The 22,668-nt window shown below is 37.5% G+C and overlaps 1 protein-coding gene across 7 annotated transcripts in view; it reads left to right on the plus strand.

Moving 5' to 3' along the window:
* PXYLP1 (2-phosphoxylose phosphatase 1) overlaps window positions 1–22,668 on the plus strand; it is a 56,419-nt gene that overhangs the window by 19,307 nt on the left and 14,444 nt on the right. For 5 of the 7 annotated variants that reach the window (XM_090147213.1, XM_090147211.1, XM_031596399.2 and 2 more), the window contains 3 exons: window positions 1,349–1,480; window positions 21,004–21,165; window positions 21,753–21,879. In XM_090147213.1, coding sequence (XP_090003339.1) covers window positions 1,402–1,480; window positions 21,004–21,165; window positions 21,753–21,879 — 368 coding nt within the window. In that variant the 5' untranslated portion in view covers window positions 1,349–1,401. Of the gene's footprint in view, window positions 1–1,348; window positions 1,481–15,432; window positions 16,174–21,003; window positions 21,166–21,752; window positions 21,880–22,668 lie in introns of those variants that run through there. The other 2 variants (XM_031596398.2, XM_090147216.1) reach the window with 2 other exon arrangements.

The raw sequence follows: 22,668 nt of genomic DNA on the forward strand, positions 1-22,668 counted from the left end.
TCTGTACTCACTAATCCTTTTACCTTCTTCCCATCACAACTTTGTATAGTTTCTTTGGCTTAAGTTCATTTTGGTTTCAGCATACCTTTCACTGAGATGTTCCAGGATGAGCTATGATTTTGTGAAACTGGAACTGCTAAAATTGTTCCTTCTTTCTCTCTCTCTCTCTCTCTCTCTTTTTTTTTTTTCTTTTTTTTTTTTTTAACTTTTTATTACTGCTTGCATGTGTCATTTGTGGTGCTCCTGGTATTTGGAAAAATATTGTAACAGATCTGGTTTCCTGCTTCTCAGAATCTACATTTTTTTTTTTTTTTTTTCCATTTGCCACAGTTTCTAAAAGCTGTGACAGTAGCCCTCCAAGTAAAATGAGAGAGGCATCAGTCAAGCAAAATATGAATGCATAATACATTTCATTGCAAGTCTCAGTGATTTTGTTTTTGAAGCATCACTCCTGATGCTCTTGATCCCTTTGCTTGATCCTAAATAAATCACATTGGTCCAGTTCAATGATCACCACTCCTTAAGACCAATCACAACAAGATAAAACAAGAAAAGAAATTCAGTGATTCATAAGACATTTTCAAATGTTAATAAGAAATTTGATAAGGGAAAAAGTATGAGGAATTCAGAATTGGATTCTAGTTGACTTATTAGTGCTCAGAGCCTGGCATCAAGGTCTTGGTAAGATGATTCGTTTTTTGAGTGCAGAACAGCTAATAGGAACTCTGTGATTTTGTAACTAATCCATCTTGCTTCATGAAAAGGTAGATAAAAGAGTATTAATTACATTATACAGTATTAATGTATTAATTACATGCTTTATATGTAAGTAATTTCATTCTCAAAGGCAGGAAAGAAGCAAGGGAAGTCTCTTTCCATGAGCAAATAAATGCCAGAGCATTAAGAAACACTGCTGTTTTTTCTGTCAACATATTTGGATGCACTGTTGTAAACAGAACTTGATTCGAAGAATCAGAGAATCTTAGAAGATTCCCTGCAATGCACAGTTAGTGCTGGGAAAATTCATCTCTTACACATGAAAGCAGCTTCTTTTTTTTTTCTTTTTTTTTCTTTTCCCTTAAGAAAAGAAGGAAGGGGAGAACCCCAGCCTCCCCCATACTGTTCCTTATTTGGGCATCTGTCAAAACAGAGCCTCAGTTCAGCAATTTCTATGCACTTTACTTATTTGGGCATTTTCAGGAGACTGTTGGTTTTGTTTTGTTTTTTTCAATGTTGTCTTTTAACTTTTGCAGCAAGTTGACACTGTCTAAAGGCTCTTTGAATTTTCTTAGGTATAGCTGATACTTCCACCTCTGAAATACACTTACCAATGTTTTGTTGTTTGCAGAAACCATTGATGCGTGAAGATGAAACCATGAAGAGAAAGCAGAACGAATAATAATGCTTTTCCGAAACCGGTTTCTGTTCTTGCTGGCTTTGGCAGCCTTACTTGCCTTTTTGAGCCTCAGTCTACAGTTCTGTAAGTGCATCTTCCTTGTGTTTTCTGAGAAAGGTGATCCCTAGATGTTCTAAGAATGCCCGTGCTTACGTGTTGCTTAAGCATTCTTTTTGTATTTAAATATTTGTAATTTTTTTCAATAATAGGGAACTAAGTATAAGAATAAAAACAGTTTAGTGTGTTATATAGGAATCCATACAATTTAGAATCATTTCAAATAAGATTATTTCAGAAAAAGTCCTTAGTTTTGCAATGTAATTAAGTAATTGAATATGATTTAGTCCTCCCATGAATTTAAATCAAATGCATATGAGTAAGAACTGCTGCAATCTGTATTTTACATTGCATCAGACCAGACAGGATTGAGAAAGCTGCTGTGAAAGTATTGAGTGTTGGAACTTACTTATACCCTTCCATTAGGAAAATGTAACTGCTGAATTAGCTCATCATAAGTGGTTGATTTGTTTAAGAAAAATAAATAATATTGTGCTTCAGATCAATTAATTCTCAGTCAATCCAGAGGGTGGTCGTTTTCTGCTGACTAGTAGGAAAATGGTCCTGAATGCATGCTTGTTTATGTTGACAGATGAGCATTGTGCCAAATGACTGCTTATCACCCAATTTATAAATGGTATCACTTGCAAGATAAAGTTGTGTTACATGCATAGAATACATGCCAATGTAATTATTTGCTGACAGAAGGTAGGCAAGGAAGAAGACATACCTGTAGTGTAGGGTAAATGTTCTTTATTGTTGTTCTTGCTGTCTTGAGTCATGGGCTGCATCAAATGAAGCATAGCTAGTAGGTCAAAAGAGGCAAGTCTCCCCCTCTGTTCCCCTCTCTGAGACTCCACCTGCAGTGCTGCATTCAGTTCTAGGGCCCCCAGTGCAAGAAATTCATGAGTCTGAACAGAGGTCTGGAGCACTTTTAATGTGAAGTCAGATTAAGAGAGCTGGGGTTGTTCAGCCTCAAGAAGAGAAGGCGGCAAGGAGACCTGTCATAAACTTCCAGTATTAAAGGGAGATTATAAACAGGAATGAGATGACTTTTTACATGGGCAGATAGTGACAGGACAAGAGGGGATGGCTTTAAATGAAAAGAGGAGAAATTTAAAGTAGATGTTAGGAGGAAAGTTTTTATTCAGAGAATGGTGAGACGTTGGAACAGATTGCCCAGAGAAGTTGTGGTGCCTATCCCTGGAGGTGTTCAAGGCCAGGCTGGATGAGACTTTAGGCAACGTGGTCTACTGCATGGTGTTCTTACCTATGACATGGAGATTGGAACTAGATGATCCTAAAAATCCATTCCAACTCAAACCATTCAATGATATGATTGTAATGTAAAACTGGTTTAAAGCTCTATTATTCTTCTGCTGGTATGTACATTTATATATAGGTATAACTTTGCATAGAGTGAGTAATTTCCTGCCTTGTGGCTAAAAAAAAATAATATTAGAGGATTGCTTTGTATTTCATGTCTTCTGCATATTGAAGAGTTTCCTTCTTTTGCACTGTTAAAAAAAACATCAGCAAAAAAAAAAAAAACCAAAAAAACAAACTCAAAGTATTTGATTCTGTGGTATGATCTTTAAACTCATTTGCATGTAGTAGACAAATCTGTGGCTCCAAATTCCTTTTTCAGCTTCCTGTGAGTATGAAACCGAATTGTTCACGAAAATGAGTTTCATTTAGAAAAGGGAGAGGAGGTAGGTATATGGAAGGATGAGTCTTCATCAAAAGAGCAAGTTAATTTTCCACTTAATTAAGAGAGAACACTTGTGCAAGAGGGAATCCAGGAGATTAATAAGTTTGAGGAGTACTTTAAAAAGCACCTGACAAAAAGCAGCCATCAGGAAGGTTAGTGTCAATACCTAAATGCATATAGGTACTTTTACAAAATGAGAACTGCTATACAAGCCAGCAGGGACCAAGTAGCTTAGGATAAGCTGTAAGTAAATAGTCTGATATTTTAACTTCTACCAGCTTCAGCTTGTAGAGAGATTAATCTAAACTTGGAACAAATGCCATCTCCAAAGCAAAGGCAAAACTCTTCTATCACCATATGGAACTATTATGGACACCACCTGGAGCTTGGAGAGCTTAAAAACCAAACTGGGGTCTTTAGGCCGGAATTACATTTTCACTTGCACCCTAGAACAACCAGCAAAGTTGTTTTAGAGTCTACAAGAGGTTGGTGAGCTGCTTTCAAATTAAACATAGCTGGAATGGGGATGTGAGCTGCACCAATAGCCCATCAGCCATAGAATGCTGAGAGAATGCCCATCAGCCAGAGAATGGGACACTGGGAAGAGCTGGGGTGTGCAAAGGTTGTGACTAAATGTGTGACTTGGGTTTTTCCAACATGTAAGTTTTGAAGAAAAGAATGGAGAGGGTCCCTTACACTCAAGGTGTTGACCAAGAAGCCTCTGTCAGTTTCTAGATGGAATACATATCCAGAAGTGAATTCATTACAATCTCTTTCCTTTCCTTAACACTTCCTTACCAACAGTAATTAACGATGTTGCATATTTTAAGAATGTAGCTTGTCGTACTCTTTCTTACATTGATCTAAAAAGCTCCAACTTTGCAATCTTTTCTTGATGCTGACAACTTGCTTTTGACACGTCATGCTAAATTAAAAGGAGAGCAGTGTCTTCCCTCCTGAGTTCTGCTTTCAAGATCATAAGCATGGTAGGTTTTCCACTAATAAGAAGTCTCTTTGTTTCCTTTTTTTTTCCTCCGATGTACTAACTTAACCTATATTTAAGGGAAAGAACAAATCCACAAATATTATATTGAAGGCTGTGTACTTCAAGCGGTGAATGAAGAAAGCTAATTGTAAATTAAAGATTTTTTTGGTCAGAAATGGCTTTTATTTTTTAATAGGAGATTTTAATAAGATGTGGGTTTTTTTTGTGTGATTTTTAAAAGTGGTGATATAATGTACCATCCTGAAAGCAGAATGCATGTTTACTTTATATAGAAATTCTCACTTGAAGACAGAGGAGATATGGTGAATACTTCAGAATGATATTATGGGATAGTTTTACTTTCTCCCACAAAAATGGAGCAATCGTTTTAAAATATCTGCTTTAAAAATAGATGGGGTTAAGTTGCTTCAGACAGGATCTGACCAGTAGAAGTTACTTGGCAGGCTACAGAACTTCATAAATCTTCTTTAAATACATGTTTTGGCTCCATCCATCATGGTAAGTTGAGCTGTATTTAAACAGTTTAATGTGAGCTTTGAAAGCATACAGTTGGAGGCTTTTGTAAATAAAGCCTAATACCTCTCAAAAATGAACTGCAGGTCATTAGTTAGGCATTAGCAAGTCCTAACTACAGTCATGGGTTAAATATAGAGGGAAGGAGATGAAGATAGAAAATCATCATCATTTCTCTTGAAACCCAACTCAGATAATTCTTCTTATACCCACAGGAAAGTTTCGAAGAATTCAAAATGCGGAATTACATCTTTTAATAATTATATTACTATAATATGCAGTTTTTGGTGTTTGTTTTTTTTTTTTTTAATTAACCCAGAAGGTAACCAGCTTCTTAAGGACTGTCTCATAGTTATGTTCTTTTATTTAATTATTTGAATTTTGTTTGAATGGTAAAAGAGCAAGGGAAAATGGACATTAGAATAGGATAAAAATGTTCTGAATTACTTGTGGTAATTATTATTATTAGTCTTTACATTGATTAATGTATTGGTCTTATTTCCCTGTCTGTATATTTGACATGGGAGTGCTGCTAGTTGTTAAGCCATTTTTGTTGAAGTACTGTGCTTTCATCGAATCATTTCTATCAAATTGGACTCTTGGACTAATTGCAAATAAAACACAAATAGGTACCACTAGCAAATGATTTCTGTTATCTCTACTCGTATGTTATTTAAACAAACTTGACTTGTACCTCTTCCAAGGGCATGGGTGATAACTTTATCTTTCTGCATCCAATGGAGCCCTGCTATCTAGAGATACTTGGATTTATCACCAGATTGTGGCTTTAAAACTAAATGGGTTTAAAATATGATGTGAGGAAGGTTATAAATTTTTATTCACTGTGGCTGTGTGAAACAAATCTATAGTTTTATTCCATGAAAGTGTGAATTAGACCTTCGTTTTTCCTGAAGCACTCTTTAGACAATAGCCCTTCTGCAGTCTGTTGCTATTTTTCAGGCACAAAATGTGGAATTATCTCTAGTCCAGGAAAGTCCCTGAGGTGTGCATTTATTCTTTAGTGAATTGGACTACTCATTTTTTTCCACATCAGTGTTGTGCCAATGTAAATGCTGTAAGCTGTATTGCCTTTGAACTCCTATGGCATATTCTAAAGCAACCGTGTCCATAGCTCATTTCTGTGTACACTTTCACATGGAGGTGTGCTAGTCTTTTGGGAAAGCAGGGACAGGATGATTGCATGGAATTTTCTTGTGTTGATTCACAAACTTTTTTTTCCAAACTCTTTTGATATCATTATTCTGTAATAATGATATAGTTCTGTACATAGTTCTGTAAGCTTGATTAGTGTAGTCTGTTATGAATATGGTAGGGTTTTTGGAAACAGATTGCATGGGACTCTAATGGCATTGTTGCACTTGCAGACAATTTGAGAGATAGTGAACAGAGAAAATCTGAGCTATTTATTCTGTGGCTTAAAGACCTATTCTTTCTGTTTTTTATTTTTTCTATATACAGAATGTATTTTTTGCTCTTAAACTACTTCTAAAATGTCTCTTTCTTCTATAAACCAATACTTGCCTTTGTAAGTGAACTGTATCATTTTTCAGAAGAGGGCAACTTCTATTTAAATTTGTATATTAATTTCAATTTGATGAGGACCGATTTCAGATAAGACATGAGACAGCAAGGAATGTTGGACTTGCATCTTACATCATCGTTACTTAGTCATAAGCAAGTTGTATGGACAACTGCCTGCCATTGTTCTCAGTGACAGAAGGCTTTAGCCTACTTGTGTAACTTTTGAGCCATTTATAGCTGAGCTCATCTGGACAGTGCTCAGAATAACCTGATTTGACTTAGTGCTGCTTTGAGTAGGCCAGTTGACTTTCCAGAGGTCCATTAAAGCAAATTCTTCGTTTATAGAGGTTAATTTATTAAAGTTGGTTTTTTTTTCCCCATGTATTCTTCTTTTTTGTTGTTTGTAGTTCTAGGAGTGTCACCCTAATCAACTCAAGAAAAGCTTGTCAGTCCAATTGTCTGTTCTTCCTTTATTATACCTCTTGGATTCTGAGTTGGGTGCTGTGCTGGTAACTGCAGATGCGCTTTGGATCAGGATGTCTGCCTGTGTTAGAGCCAAAGATAATATTCCTATGTATTACTTGTATATTGAGCTAAGCTATGTTTTAACAGCTGTGACAAGTTTGTTTTTTTTTTTTTTAATTCTGAAAATCACCTTATTTTGTTGGCAGAAATAGTAAGGAGGGATAATTTTGTTTCCATTTGCAGCTGTTAGATTCTTTAAGTTTGGTTTGGTGATTCAGGTTTAGTTCAAGTAAGTTTAAGTCTGTTTTAAATAACCCCTCGCATCTCCTAAGAGCATAGTCCCCTCTGTGCAGGGTTTGGATTCAAGGGCTTGGGATTTTCACAGTTAGATATGTCAGTATTGTAGGGGACACAGTGTGGATGCAGTTCCCACAGCTGCTGCCTGTTCCACACTGTCTGGGAGAAGTGCTTTGTACACATTTTTGGTCTTTGCTCACCTCTGGGCATACTGGGAAATACAGAGATTGTCGTGCTTGATTCTGCTGCTCTCTGCTTCTCTCCCTGGTGAGCTTTTTTGTTCTTGCTGGCTGGGCAATGGTAAGTGATTCTCATCCCTGAAGGCATTTTCTTTTGCAGGTGCAGTTCATTCCCTTGCTATATGCTGCCTTCCTTTGTACTTCTCTCCTCAGTGTTTTGCAGGAATAATATGATCAAAACAAAACCTGAATGTCTTAAGCTAAGAAGGTAATGACAGCTTTGTCATGCCACTTTGTTTTAGTATACAAGCCCTTTGCTAATTTTTGCTGACCACTGTGATGTGAGAGCAGTTTTCTGAGAATTCACAATCAATTCAGAGTGCATTAGCATTATCCCTCCTACTTACTTTCATCAGAGCTTTTAATACAGCAGTGCCTATTAATTGCAGATGGATTTCTCATGCAGTAATTGCTCACTGCCCTTTGTTGGAGATTTGCCTTTTGCATCTTTATTAGAGGAATATTCTGACCCAAATGGCCCTTCCTTCTTTGTTTAGAGTGCAGACATGGAGCCTCAATTGGCAAAACTTAATGTCATTGGCAATAATGCAGTCTCTTACATTCAGCCTTCCCACTTTTAGGAAAGCATGAGCAACTTTTTAAACTGCAGAATTGACAACAGGTCTATTTTACTGAGCAGTGCTTGGAGCCTGCGTTAATTCCCACTATGCTTCTGCAAACAGAATTAAAAACTATTTTTAGTTGTATTTTATGAATATGCTAGTTTTCACTGAATGTATCTGTTTCAGATAAACATAATGTTTTTAGATAGTTTGTTTTTCTTCTTACTCATCTTAATTTTTCTCTTGCAACTTATCCTTCAGCTGTTTTTGCTCATTTGTGCTTTTGCTAGGCTTTCATTTTTGAAATGATGTAATGGCTTACTCGATCAAAAGCATCTCATCATTTGACTATGAAGATTTTAGAAAACCATGTAATCTCTGTCCTGAAGTTACTTCCTATGCAACGTTTTAAAGCTTACTCACTGAGGGGAAAGCAGTGCTTACGCATACTAAATGGCATTGTGGTTGGTTGTTAATGAGGTGGGATATTTAAAAGGCAGAGGCTTTTGTGGACTTCCTGCAGTGAAATATTAACTCCTGGAAAATGTAAGTGATCTCCCTTTATGATTTTTGAGAGCTGGCTGGATTAAAAAAGATGGAAGCCCTTGGTCCATGGTGTTATTTGGGCTTACCAACTATGCACATTAGTACTGGATGAAGACAAGAAATATGATTCATTAGCTTCCTCTAAGTTCTGTAAGTTGCTTGGAAAGTAATGCCTTCTATTTATTTCCATGGAAACTACAACAGATATGGAGAGCACAGTAACACTGTTTGATAGAGAGGGTTCATAATAATCTTTGCCAGTGGAGGTGTCTCAAGGTCTGCCTTGCCATGGCTGAAACGCACCAGTCACTGCCACTCTGTGCTCACCACATCTGCGGTTTGGTCTCCAGAAATGTTCAACAAGCATTCATTAATGCATTTTTTCTGCATGGAGAAAGTTAATTCCACATCTTTGCTTCATATGCACTTCCATGTTAGATGCCGTTTTGTCAGACCACCCCTCTGCTGCCATCTGTCACAGAGCAACAAAATATAATGGAATATTGGTGGGAAGGTTTAACCTCTACTGCAGCATCAGTCTCTGACACTGTGAGCCAATGTAAGAAAATAGGAGGCGTTATTTTTGGAGCAGCCCTCATAGTTTGCAAGGCATCTATAATGCTATTCCAGAGAAGTTTGGAGTTCTTGACACTATAACTATATCTTCTGGTACAAACGTCACCAGCACAAACATCTATAAAGCACTACTGTGTTAATTGTGCATTTCTGTGCTTGCTGCTGGCAGATCTGTGGCTGCTATGTTGGCCTTTACAAGGACAAACAAGTGAGCTGGTGTGGATATGCAGTGGCATATGGTGTTGAGATCAGTTTCTTGATCAGATCAGGTTGTGGACAGAAAACAGTTGAGATTAGATGTGAAACAGAAAGGTGCTAATTTAGTGCAGTAGTTAAAATATTGATTTGCATTTCTAAGGGTTTGTGTCTTTGAAGGACACTGATGTAGGGAAGTGCCAGATGTCTGTGGATTGTGTTTGACACTAATGTATTAAACAGTTTGCATCCTCTGCAATGGCTAATGGCTGAACTCTATAGGCTTTCTGTTGTATCCTGACCAAGGTGTGAAGTAAAGGATATAAATAATGCTGAGAACTGCAGTGAGCAGCTTTGTTGAGAGGTGACAAAGATTCATTTACTTGTAAGCTGGTGTAAAGGACTCGCTGACTTGCTGCTATGAAACCAAGAAAGCAATGTGTGCAGAGATGTAGAGTGCAGGGCAAAGACATGTCCTTTCATTTCGTTGTTCTTTTTAATCTGTGTGGTTTTTGTTTTCTGTTTTAATATCTGGATATTGCTTTAATAAATATACTTTAATAAATGTTATTTCAAGTTTCAGAAGCCATTCTGGGTATTTTGGGATGTCGTTTAAGGAAGGCACTAAAGAGAAGTGGCAGCCCGGGTGCACTCAGAGCTCTGGATGACTGTGCTCCTATTGTTTCAGGTCTTCCAAAGGGAGGAAATGACATTTTATCTGGGGTGATAGAAAGCAATACTGCACACTTTCTCTTCATACCCGTTACAAAAGTAAAAGCTTAGTAGCAAGAGTTAGTGAGTCCCTTAAGGAATAAACAGAGGTGTAAGTGTGTACGAATAGCAGAGGGACACTGTCACAGTGCTGAAGCATTACCAGTGTTATTAATGCCAGGTATCAGAACAGGAGCAGCCACTGAAGTGTCCTGAACTCTTCTGCATGTGCCATATTTTTATATTGCATTCAGCTGCTGTGATTGAAAAGAATGCTTAAGACTGATTTTCAATTTATGTTCTTGAGGACAATACGTACTTTATTCCGCTACCCTTAGTACTTTGTGATTAGCCTCTCTGTTCAGTTTACATGCAAAGTCTGCTAAGCATCTTCTATTCAGTCTGAGGTAGTCAGTACTGCACAGCTTCCCACTGTAGTATTTTTGAGATCCGTAAGATGTACAGGACAAAAAGAAGTGTCTTTCACTTAAAACAAAGGTCACCACCCACAGGCAAATTATGGTAACCATGTTCAGTGTTTTATGCCCTGGAGCTACCTTTTCGTGCTGACCTTTATTCTGAGACAATAATACAAAAATGGGAACAGCTGACAACATTCTCTGAATCTGAATACAGCTGATAAAAGCTGTTCTGAAAATCCGTTCCAGGATAATTCAACTAGATTAGTTTGTGTACCAGTTCCTGAATTCTGTAGACAGAAGCAGGGCAGAGCTTTAAAATCCTATTGTGCTCACGAATCTTTTTAGATAAGTAACAATGGCTGGATCAGCTGTATTTATAAAATCACGCTTTCAGGTCATTAAACCTCCTTAGCCTCTGTTTACTTAAATCAGTAGTCTTCAGAACACTGATTTCATAGAGACATCTCTCAGGCTGATGAGGCATGGCAACTGTGCAGATGTGTTGTGGCAACGACTTCATTTGCAGCACTGTGTTTATGTAACACTTCCCATGTGTGAATCCTAAATGAGCCTGTGGTGGGTTAGGGACTCACAGAAGTCTTTAATTGTAAGCAGCAGTGGGGCTTTTTTTTAATCTTGCTACTAAGTAACCTGGAGCATGGGAAATATCTGGCCAGTGTAATGTGCTTAAAGGGCAGGAAATGTGTCTAGCTTGTCTAGATGTCTGGTAGGAACCTCCTCCCAGCCCTTGGACTGGACTGGGCAGGCAAGCAGTGAGGTAATTAGTGAGAAGCTTTATGATCTGTGTGTATATATACACACATATATCTGCACTCCTTTCTTAAATATATAATTGATGCTGATGTAGATCTTTTCCATGTTAAAAACTTCAGCAGTTCAGTATAGTAGGAAAATAAAATGTTCGGAGGAGTTTTTTACTTTGGTAGGAGAAATGGAAAATGACTGTCGTCTCTTGAATTTGAAAAGGCTAGAGCTTGCAGTCAGCACTGCTGTTTTATTGCTGTCAAGCTGAAAATCCTGGATGCTATTTAAGTAATGCCATATGCCCTCCTGAATTGTCAGTGGAAAAACAAATGGGAGGTGGGAGACCCAAAACTCTAAAGCTCTTTTCAGAACCACATCTGGATTGAATAAATGCAAGCAGCCATTGTATAATTTAATGTCTGTTTGAATTTGCTCTCAAAAAACATAATGGTAGGCCTACCATTGTTGAAACACAACCGGGCTGTGTTTCAAAGCAAGAACGAGTTTCTTAGCATATTTATTTTCCTTGTGTAGGTCAGATAGGGACTCTGTAGAAAACAAACAAACAAAAAACACACAAAAAAACCACACACACACACAAAAAGCCAGCAAAACATGCAATCTAATGCAGCTGGAAATAAGAAACTTTTCCTCAAGAATACTGGAGTGAGTTCTTTAGAGCTGGCAGAGCTGTTATACATGGTGGCTGTGCATAGTTGTGTAGCTTTGAACTGGAATACGTGGACAAGGCAAGCTGGGCTTTTGCACTGGGTCTAAAAGGGACAAGAACCTGAGTCAGTACCTGCCTCGCTCCCTGGGCAGGAACCTGATTTTGGCAATTTTCCTAAGAGAGGAAAAAAGCTTTAAGGAAACTTCTAAATTTTGATCCAGGATCAGTTTGGGTGGTTGCTGTGCTGAGCAGGTCTGTGAAAAGCATCAAAGAAAAGCAGCCAATTTACAGTAGTTTGTATTGTCCATAGGGAGATTTTGCGTCTCAGTGGAAAACTTCAGGGATCTGACAACCAAACAGGCTGACAACTCATCTGATGAATAAACATACAGTTACATGGCATACATACTAATCAATATTGATTAGTAAAGTTGAGATGCACTTAAAAGTTGTAGCTACAACAATATTATTGCTGTTACAAGGGAGAGAGAAAGAACTGTGTTGTAAAGCTCATACATATGTGCCTATGTGTAGATGTCCATTTTGTTCAACTGAAGTTTACCTTGTCTTGTATTTGAGCTTGTGTAAGGTGGGAGATCATTGTGAACTCTTCTGGTTCTTTTTTTTTCTCCCCTTAAAAATGAATGCATTAAAACAAACCAACCAAACCACTTAACATCTCACGTTTTTTTCCCCCTTCAATCAGTTCTGACTTCCACCAGGCTAGCCAGGGTGCCCCTGCAGCCGTCTAACACCGTTAAGTTTCCATTTCCTGTCAGTAAGCATGTGACATACAGGGTGCTTCTGAAAACTGATTTTTCCTCCTAACTTTAAGAGAAAGCAGTGTTTTTACTTACTTGCACAATGACAAGTGGTTCCGGCTTCTAGGGAGAAAATTGCTGTGTGGTACAGACAAGTTACTGCAGAACAAAATAAAAATAACCAAAGATTAAGGAACTATCCTACTTCTTAAAAATAACGAAGAAAAACAAGTAAAACTTGAAGTAGCTTTTTGTTAAATCTCATCTTTGCAGTAGATGTGTTCATCTCAGCCTTTGGCAGGTGATAGTTTTGAAGTTGCGTAGAATGTCAGAGAAAATGCATCAGAGAAACCCAAATACATTTGTTTTACTTTTACTGTGAGCTGAAAAATAGTTGCTATACCTCTTCATTGCGTACGTTGTTTTTTTTGTAATTTTTCTTCTGATTTCTTTGACCTTCTTTAAAAGATAGCTGAAACATCTTTACTTTTTAGTATTTATTGCCAGCAAATGTGTCTTTAGTTCATGCTTTCTAGCAGTCAACTTGATGATAATTTAATGTTGAAACTGAGTAATGGAAGTGCAGTGGTGTGGTAGCTCTGATGGGCAGCACAGAGCTGTGCAAGCTGCCATCAGGGTTTTTGCTGTTCTTGGGGTGTGTACTTTGTGATTTCTGTGGGTCTCTACCCAAGGGGTGCTGCTTGGCAGCTTCTTGTCTTCTGGGTAATTGAATTCAGTTGAAGCTGTGGGAAACAGTCAAGCACCTTAATTTGAATGTCACTGCTCCTTTCTCAGATAAGTGCTTGGTGTACCAATATGTGACAGCTGTTAAAGCTGTGTTGTGCAGTGTGTGTCAGTGGCTGATCTCTGTCAGGCACTGCTCAGTGCTTTGTTTGCTAAAGATCAGTTGAAGCAGTGCTGAACTTTTCTCACTGGCTATGGAGAAAAAAAAAATGCAAAAAATTAATCTGCTTATCCTATATATTAATTCTAATTTTCCATTAATATTTTTTTCCAGTTGAAAGAGAATGACTCACTCGTGCATACCTCTCTGCTCCCATCCCCACTGTGTATTGAGTTGAAGTCTAAGCTCTCCAGGGGCGAGAACTGGGGGGAACTGGGATTTTCAGCTCTGGTGGCTGGTCCTGCAAGAGTGAAAGTAAGGGGCACCCACCTCATCTTCATTAAATCACAGGAAGTAATTTTGGAAGAACAAAGGAAACCTCTGTTGTTACATTGAAACAAAAGATGCAGTTTGAGGAACACGAGGAAAGGAATGTATTTCTAATATTCTCTCATATAATGTAGGAATTTACCCTACAAGGATCAGCCCGTTGAAATGGGGAAGCTTGAGACGAATTTCTATATGTAAGAATTCAGAATATGATTTTCTGTTCCGCAAGTTTGCTCTAGCATTCCTCATTGCCTTCAAAAGCTGAAAAGGGTATTTTTGCTCTAGGAAGGGATATGCATGTGTTTACGTCACTGTAGGTTTTAACTTCTGGTATTAGCATATGGTAGAGGAAGGGCCATTGCAGAAGTCCGTGTTTCTGCAGTATGAACTGCGTGTATTCAAAATTGCTGCACCAAATGTTTTTTTTCAGCACTTCTGATTGGAAGCAACGACTTGATAAGAATGTTCAGTAAAACCTAGATTCCTACTGATTGGTTGCTACACTTTCAAATATTTGTCCTGAATATTTTTGGCACCGTCTTCCTTTGAAGATGAAATGTAGGTTGTTGACTGCAAATAAGATTGTGCTGTAGATCAGCAGACTCCATGAAAATTGCCAGAATTACTGTGATCTCTCGTATAGAAGGAAGAACAGCAGAAAGTCAGAAGCTGACTGTACATTAAGTAGGTGTGTGTGTATGTGCACATCCCAGTCCAAAATTAACTCAGCACCACTAGCACTGAATGCTTGCAAATTTTTGGGATCTTGGAGAGACAAATCTGTCATCTGTTTGCTCCCATCTGATTCTTCTGCGTATACCACGAGGTTAGGAATTACTGCCTGCATCTGTGATGAGGTTGATGAGTTTGTACTTTGGGTTCTCTGGTTTCAGATTTTCGTAGTCTTTTTAAGCATGTTAAAAGAGAAGTGCTTACCTCTGTTGCCCAGCTGCCGTTGCAATCTGAAAGTTGTGCATATGGGACAGTGAGATCCATACTGTTACTAGGTGGAATTACTGTGAAGAAAATACACTCCAAGGAATCTTCAAGGGTTTGCTACAGAAGAGCTTTTTGTTATTCCTGGGTTAGAATTTTAGACTCTCCACCTCCCTGCTGTTCTTCTTTCTGCTGCCCACCTCCCCCATAGCTTCCTTCATTTTTGTCCTTTCAGTAGCACACAGAGCCGTTAGCAGCACTGTGGGAAGAAAGCCTTGAAGCTCAGTGCCCACACTGTAGTAGAAAGGGCAGCAATTGCATAGAGGGCTTTCTGCAGAGAAACATCTGTGCTTCTGGGGCCTTTTGCTCCACTTGTTCCTGAACAGGCAGAAGACTGCAGAAATGGAGAAAATAGAAGGATTATTGCTAAAGGAACCAGACACATGAAGAAAGAAGTAGGTTGAGATGTGGGCGGTTAAGGGACAGACAATGATGGGACTGTCACCTCTTCAGAGGTTCAGTGTAGGCATATATATTGTTTTCTGCTTCTCAGCTGTGTGTTCACAAGATTAGGAAGCTTTTTGAAGATCTTTGTCTGTTTTTCTTAATGATATCTGATATCTTAATGATATCTGATTCTTAATGATGTCTTCATCTGCTGTGAAGGTAATATGCCTTGGTGCATTCACTCAGCATTTAAGTATGATATATTTGTGTTTGTGCCTTTGTATATTGTGAATAAAATGACACTGATTGTTAGTACAGTGTTACATCAGAGGTGCAAATCTCTTTTTATTCTTCTGTACAGTTAAATACTTAATACAATTGGGGATTGTGTCACACAAGTGTGTTCAAACTTCACTGATGTTCAGACATGTTTGTAGTCACAGGCTGTAAAAGTGACCCTAGGGGTGCATCCTCAGGTGTGAGCTGGATGGCAGGAGTCAGCCCTGGGGTGGCAGAATGTCAGAGCTCCTGCAGTGCTGTTCCCAGGCATTTCTAAACCGATGGCTGTATGCCTTCAGTCTTGTCTTACTTCATTCAGCCCGTGTGTGTCTCATCTGTTTTTCCAGCTTGTTTGTATTGCTGTACGTATTTTCTTCTTTTCTCCGCCTAATTTGTTCTGAAGAATTCCTGACTGATCTTTACAACAATCTTTTCATATCTTCTTTTTATTTCTGGGGGGGGAGGATGGGGTGGAGGGCCAACTTTGCATTCATCATCAGAGTTCCAGAAGCTGGTGTTCTCCTCTCTGCCTTGCAGCCTTCTTAGTGCCCTTTTAGGAGCCAAAAGAAGGGGAAGAAAAAAAGTTATAAGATGAATAAGTAACTTTTTGTGTTCTCTGACATGCGTGTTTACTTTTCCTTATCCCTTAGCATAAGGTTTACTACAGTGGGTTGTTTTTGCATTTCTGCTGTGTGGCTTCATTTTCATGTGACTGTTTTAAATAGCCTGCTTGCATGGACCTGAAAGAACCTTCTGTCTTACGACAGATGAAAACCTCAGGTTCCTGGTTAGTTGCTTACTTGAAGCTAACATGGCTACTTGTGCTGCTTCTCAGACAGGCTGGAGTTACAAAGGGGAACAGAAGCGGAGAATGATTTTATTGCCTATCTTGCTGTATTTTGGTAAATGTTAGAGTTTTTTTCCTTCTCATGGATAAGTTTCTTTTGGATAAACAGTGGTGATACCTTGTTTCTTCCATGGTTTAACTAGTACTGCAGGAGGGAGAGAAATTGGTAATGAATTTAATTTAGTGTTTCTTCTACATGAACTGCTCTTTGTGTTTAGTTTTCTGCTGTACTAAATTCTGTTAAATTGATGTCAGCTTGCTAGTCTAATTTGTGTCAGACTGGCTTCCTGCTTGGAAGTGTGAATACAATAGTTGATTTGATAAACTTGACGTTTTTCAGAAGGACTGATTGCTATGTAGGAGTTACGATCATTACACTGAAATTACCTTTGAGTGATTCTCCTTCTTACTTAGAAACAACTTTTCTAATATTGATCTTATTTTGGTGTATTTTCTAGTGTGCAGGAATTGGGTGGTTATCAGACTAATGAGCTGCTTACTCTTTAAAGAAGTTGTGCTTACAGTTTCTATGTTGTAATAGTTGAGACACCACTGGCTTGGTTCACAAAGACATTTCTTAGTCAAGCATTTATCTTTAAAATTGTGTTTTCACGTTCTATGGGGTAAGTTGTTTGTTTTGAAATAAATAACTCAACATATTCTCTTTAATTCAACTGCCCATTTTTAATTGATTAATAGAGTGGAAAAGAGCAATTTATATAAAAGCTTGATAGCACCACTGACTTTGTGTTTATTTCCTCTTGTTTTTGACTTTGAAAAAGGAAATGCTGTTTGAATTTGGGGTTGTAAAAATTCCTGAAGGAGTGAGTGTACAGCAGTAGCTGGCTGTCCTACCACACGAGTAGTGCGTGTCTGTCTCTCACAGGACTGCATTTTGTCCTATCAAGGCTTACTTCTGTCTGATACCAGTCTGTGTGTTCAGTTTATTTCATGCTTTAAACAATTTTAATTTGGCACACCAGAGTTGCATTGAGGTTGCTTCCATTTTATTGTTTCTGCAAGCCTTTTAATTTCTCTCTTAGATATAGCTTTTTCAAAATGAATATTTCCAACTCTTTTTTATGTAGAGTCTTTAGGTTTTGTTAAAAATAAGATCATAAAGGTAGGGAAATAAACTATGTTTTCCTTTTTTTCTTCTTGTTTTTTTCCCCCTTTTTTTGGTCAAACTATCTCCATAATATGTACATATTCTTTATAGCTTCAGTGTTGGTGAAGTTTCCAGATAGATAATTAAATGTCTTTCAAATCTATTTCAGGAACTGCTGGAGGTGTGGGAGAAGCATGTAGATCAAACCGCATGTGTTTAGTCTGTTTTACATTGTTATATTCCTGTTGTAAAGCATGACTTTTGAAAGGTACAGCAGTGTAGAGATCTTGTTCAAAAGCTGTTTTAATCGAAGACTTAAGTATGATTATATTTGCGTTGTCAGACTTCTGCTTTGAGGAAGTACATATTGAACCAATAGAACAAGTCACATAAAATAGCACTAAGCTATACAAAGCCATATGAAAAAGGCATAATCGAATTCTGATCTTATAATGATTCACAGCTGGAAGAACAGAGCTTGGAACAAGATAATATTCAATTCCATACGAGTGGTATTTTTTTCTACTCTGAGCTGTGTCAGTCCAATATTACTTATGGATGCGTAGACGTGTTGTTACATATGGACCAAAAACCCCTGTTGGGAGACAGAGGTGAGATTGATGCAGCAGAAAAGTACAGGGAGACCATCTGATCTTCAGAGACCTTTGAGTAGCTGCTCTATGTGATGCAAGTGCTACCAGAATGAAAGCACAAACTGAGCTTCCAGTGCAACAGGAGGAACAAGTCTTACTGGGTGGGCTCCTTGAATCACAGTGTTGAAGCTGAGCAGATACAAAGCGTCTTTCCGGCTGGAATTCATCTGTCTATAGTCTAGTTTTTCCTGCCTTCTGAAATAATTATATATATATATATTTTTTTCTTTTGAGATTTCCAGTGGACTGGATGAACTGGTATCCAGATCTTATATATATATATATATATATATATATATATATATATATATATAAAAGATATATATATATATATATATATATATATATAAGATATACATATATAAGAATATATATATATAACAATATATATATTGTTGCGGTTTAACATAGTTAAATAGAAGACCCAGATATCTATAGATGGTTTTGTTAATTTCTTCTGATATGCATTATTCCCCCTGTGTTGAAAGTAAATACTGTATGCAGTTTAGGTGTCTAGAACTTTTTGATCTTCTTGATGATGAAACCTGTAAACAATTTGAGTCATTTAAGACGAATACCTTCAGAAATGAAGATAATATGGTTGTGCCACAGTTAAATTCAAATTTAGAAGCTTGAACTCCAGCCCTCTCTGATGTGCTTGGAAGAGGACAAGCTGGTCGCAGTTTCGGTTAGAATTTCTTTCCTTTCTTTCTCCCTGGTATAATCCAAGCTTATTCACTAAACTATGAGGGTAATACTTACCAGCTATTATGAAGTAATCAATAATTATTGTTAGCAGCAGCATTTAGAAATTTAGGGCAGTTTTTATCAACTTTTTGAACTATGTTAAGTATTATTCTTCCTAATCTGTGATTCAGTTTCTGGTCCACAAGTATTATTTTGCACCCATAACTGCTGCGGTGACTTAATAGAGTCCTTTTACAGTGTGTTGTCAGTGGGTTTTGTAAACTGAACATATTGTCATATTCCTGGATGTGCAATTTTTACTTGTAATTTAACTTGTAATATTTTTAGTAGTTTCTTTTCTGCAAGATTAAGTGCTTCCTGTTCTTAAATTTTTTGGTAGTGTGAAAGTACTTTGACTAGGTAGATGAGAAATGAGACTTTGCTGTCTGTAAATTAAATGTTTAATCTCATGAACACTGGGCAGTTGATCTCAAGGAGAAAATATGGACGTCTGTGTCATAGCTAGTAACATCAATGCAAAGATGTGATCTGTTGTGTTTGCGTTGGATCAAAAATTAGGCTCCTTATTTTGCTTTTGAATCTCCTAACCAAATTTTAACATAAGAGTTCTGAGCTCTTGCTATTGGTGTATGTTTTTTTCCTGTCATCCAAAACACTGATGCTCAGCTGTAATAAATCCATGAATACTAAAGCCAGCTCTACATTTTCATGATGTTAAACAAGCAGTAGCAGTGTTGTGGGTTGCTATAGAGAAAATTGTTAACACAAAGCAGAAAGCTCTTGCTCCTAATGTTTTCTACATAGAAAACTTGATCAATATAACATAACTACTGTAATTTCCCATTTATACTCTTTAGGCCATCTATTGTAATGCTGTTTATTTGCAGAGGGCAGCAGCTCCTGTAATGCTTTCATATGTTTGGGATTTATATTCCAAACACAAATTTGCTGCAAGTACCCTTTAAAACACAGTCATCAACCTCTAACAAATACCACCAAGGCTCTGAGTTACTAATAGTTTATTTCATCAGTGGTTTGCAATGTCTTCCATTAACATACAACAGTCCTAGCATAGAAAGAGCTAATTTTTTTTTTTTTTTCCGAAGATAAATTAAAAAATGAATGTTGGAATTGCAGCTGAGCCCTGCAGCTTAAAGGGCCAAAGTCAAAATTATAGTTTAATGTTCTCACCAAGACCAGTCCTGTGGGCAATTATGCAGAATGTGAAACAGCTGAAGGAAAGGATTGACGTCACTGTGCCTTGTGGATATTAGCTTTGTCAACAACACTAGCTAGGCCGTGGAAAATGCTTGAATTCTGGTTTTGATGTGCAAGGAGAGATTACAATAAAACGTCTAAAGTAGCACGTAGCGTAAGAATGAGGAGTCTGTGCTACATTAACAGCTGTGTGTTCTTAGAATTTGTGTGTGTTTCAATGTTTTTTTTATGTAAACAACTCTATATTGTAGAATAAATTCACCTGTAAAATTAGGTCTGGCAGTCAAGGTGCTCTGAATTGTTTCTTATGTTTTCTTCTACTTCTCCCTTCCCATTTTCCCCTTTCCCACAAAGATAAATTGTAGCAAAAATACTAGCAGTTTTCTTCCTGGTTTTCACCTCCAAATCTGATCCTCTTCAAATACTAGAAAAAGCTGGTGGGAGGGAGTGGAGGGGAAGAACATTTGTTATTACAAGTGTAGTCTTGAAAAGCTTGTAAATTCTCTAGTGCTTTCACATCAGAACAACCCAAAAAGGCTTTGTCAGTGAAACTCTGGCCTGAAATTCAAACCTTATAGAGGCGTGCTTCTACATGTCTGAAGTGCATAATCTGCATTTCTTTCTAATTCTTTTTTTTGTCATAACTATCACAGTTGCATTTTACTAAATGTATTTTGTATATATTTTCTTTAAGTAAATCAGATTATTTAAGACTGGCAATGTAGCCAGGTAGGGGGGAAGAAATTGTGAGGAAAATGATGAACAGTCCAGTTTCTTCAGTCTCAGTCATAGAATCTCCATTTCTCTGTTTACCAAATGGTTTGTCATATCATCAGAAATGCGCTGTCTTTTGCCTGATGTCCTTCAGCATAAGTTTTTATGTCAGAGTGATGAGGGACGGCTGGACCTGTAATGGATCTTTTCTTTCCAGTTCATGCTCGTAGTGCTTCTTGGAAGACTGACAAAATAAGCCAGCTTCAAGAGTGCAAAAAGCAAAGTTGTTCTTCATTGAGATGGATTTCTGTGGTCTTAGCCAACCACTGAAGTCGCTAAATTCTGGACTTGTCTTCTTGACTCTGGAAAAATGTGAAAAATTTACAACGAAAATCAGCTTTCTCTTTATATATTTTTTAAGGCTTAGTTAGGTATGTCATTAAATTCTCCTAAAGGTATACTGTGCATGTTTTGTGTCTTTCAGTGCATTTAATCCCAGTGAACCCTATCAAGGAAGATGGGTTGAATCCTAAGAGCCGAAAGAGAATAATGCCTGATTTGCTGACAGAACCTCCTGCAATAGATCCTGTTTACGAAGCTCAGGTTTACTGCAATATTCCTACCATTGCTGAACGCAGCATGGAAGGTAACCTTGATGCTTGCAAATGGTGATTTAGTGGAAATAATGACTTTGTGCATTGCTGGTTCTTTATTGCTTGGAGCAAGGTACAGCAAATGTCAACTGGTTGCTGAATTCTGTTAAACTGTTCAAAATGCACTGTTCTTCTCTCTTTTGTATTTTCTTTGATTTCTTCACTTTTGGAAGTGGTTCTGATATCACTCAGTGCTCAATTGGAATTCCTTAATTAAAAGAGTGGGAGTCTTTAGAGATAATTAATATTTTATGCTGTTTATTACAAGTGAACTGGAAGACACGTGTACCTTGTAGCAGCTGCAGCAGTTAGTTTGAATTAACTCTCCGATGTACGTATCCCATTAACAAATGTAAAATCACAAGCTAATATATCAATAAACTCTGAATTAAGCATGCTGCATGATGCTTGTTAAAATAGGGGTCTGGAAGAGGCATGATGTAGGTGGAGTTATGTTTCTGTGTTGGCAGAGACCAGTGCTTGAACAATGTCGTATATGGCTGTTGAACTTTGGATGTACTTTTTCCATTGCACTTTTTTCTTAACATTCACTTTTTATGTTTTCTTTTTTTCATTATAGGCTATGCACCCCATTATTTTAAGCTAGTGTCAGTTCAGGTGTTGATTCGGCATGGAGACAGATATCCACTATATGCCATTCCCAAAACAAAAAGACCTGATATTGACTGTACGTTGCTGCCTAACAGGTAAAATTTTTCTGCTTTTGCTGTTACTACATGCATGTTTTGCTTTCTAATTATTTTGTTCCTCTTCAGGAAACAATTTATGCAGCTTAAAGTATGGTGTAGCTCCTGATGTTGTTGAATTATGATGATTGAAGGAGATGGGAGAAAAAAAGCTATTTGAATGGTGTACAGCATATCCTGTGAAACAGGAGCTGTTAACTGTTATGTATTCAGACCAGAATAAATTCTGTATGTTTCTATTAAAAAAAAAAGAAAGAAAGAAAGAAAGAAAAGCAAAAGCTATTTAATTACTCAGTTATGTTTCTTTAGGTAAACTTCTTGGTAAGTTCAAAATGTAGGTGCAATGTTTGAGAATCAATTCTCTTTCAGTTAGCCATGTTTTCTTTGTGTGAGCACAAATAAGTCTCTGTCACTACCGCAGGAAAACTGATGATTGTGTTTTCTGAAAAGTGAAATGATACAATTTATCAGAGATTTCCCTGAAATTAATGATCTGCCTCAAACTTCTCGGGGTGGTGGAGGAGTGTTATACATTAAATTATTAAAATACAAGCTAAAGAAAGAATGCTATTTGCTATTTGAAAACAACATGTACTGTAGTTACCACTCACTGTTGCAAACTGTCAGATATTTGTCTGTCATTTAAATGTGGGTGATTTCAGTGACCTGGGAGTTGCATCTGCTTTGTGTACGTGTATGCTTTACAAAGGGAAAAGGCTTAACAGGCTTCTTGATCCACCAGTCTACAAAGTGGTGCTGATATACCGAAATACCTTTTTTCCAGAATAG

The sequence above is a fragment of the Phasianus colchicus genome, chromosome 10 (genome assembly GCF_987193195.1).
Source record: "Phasianus colchicus chromosome 10, bPhaCol1.hap1.1, whole genome shotgun sequence".
In the NCBI taxonomy this organism is placed as follows: domain Eukaryota; kingdom Metazoa; phylum Chordata; class Aves; order Galliformes; family Phasianidae; genus Phasianus; species Phasianus colchicus.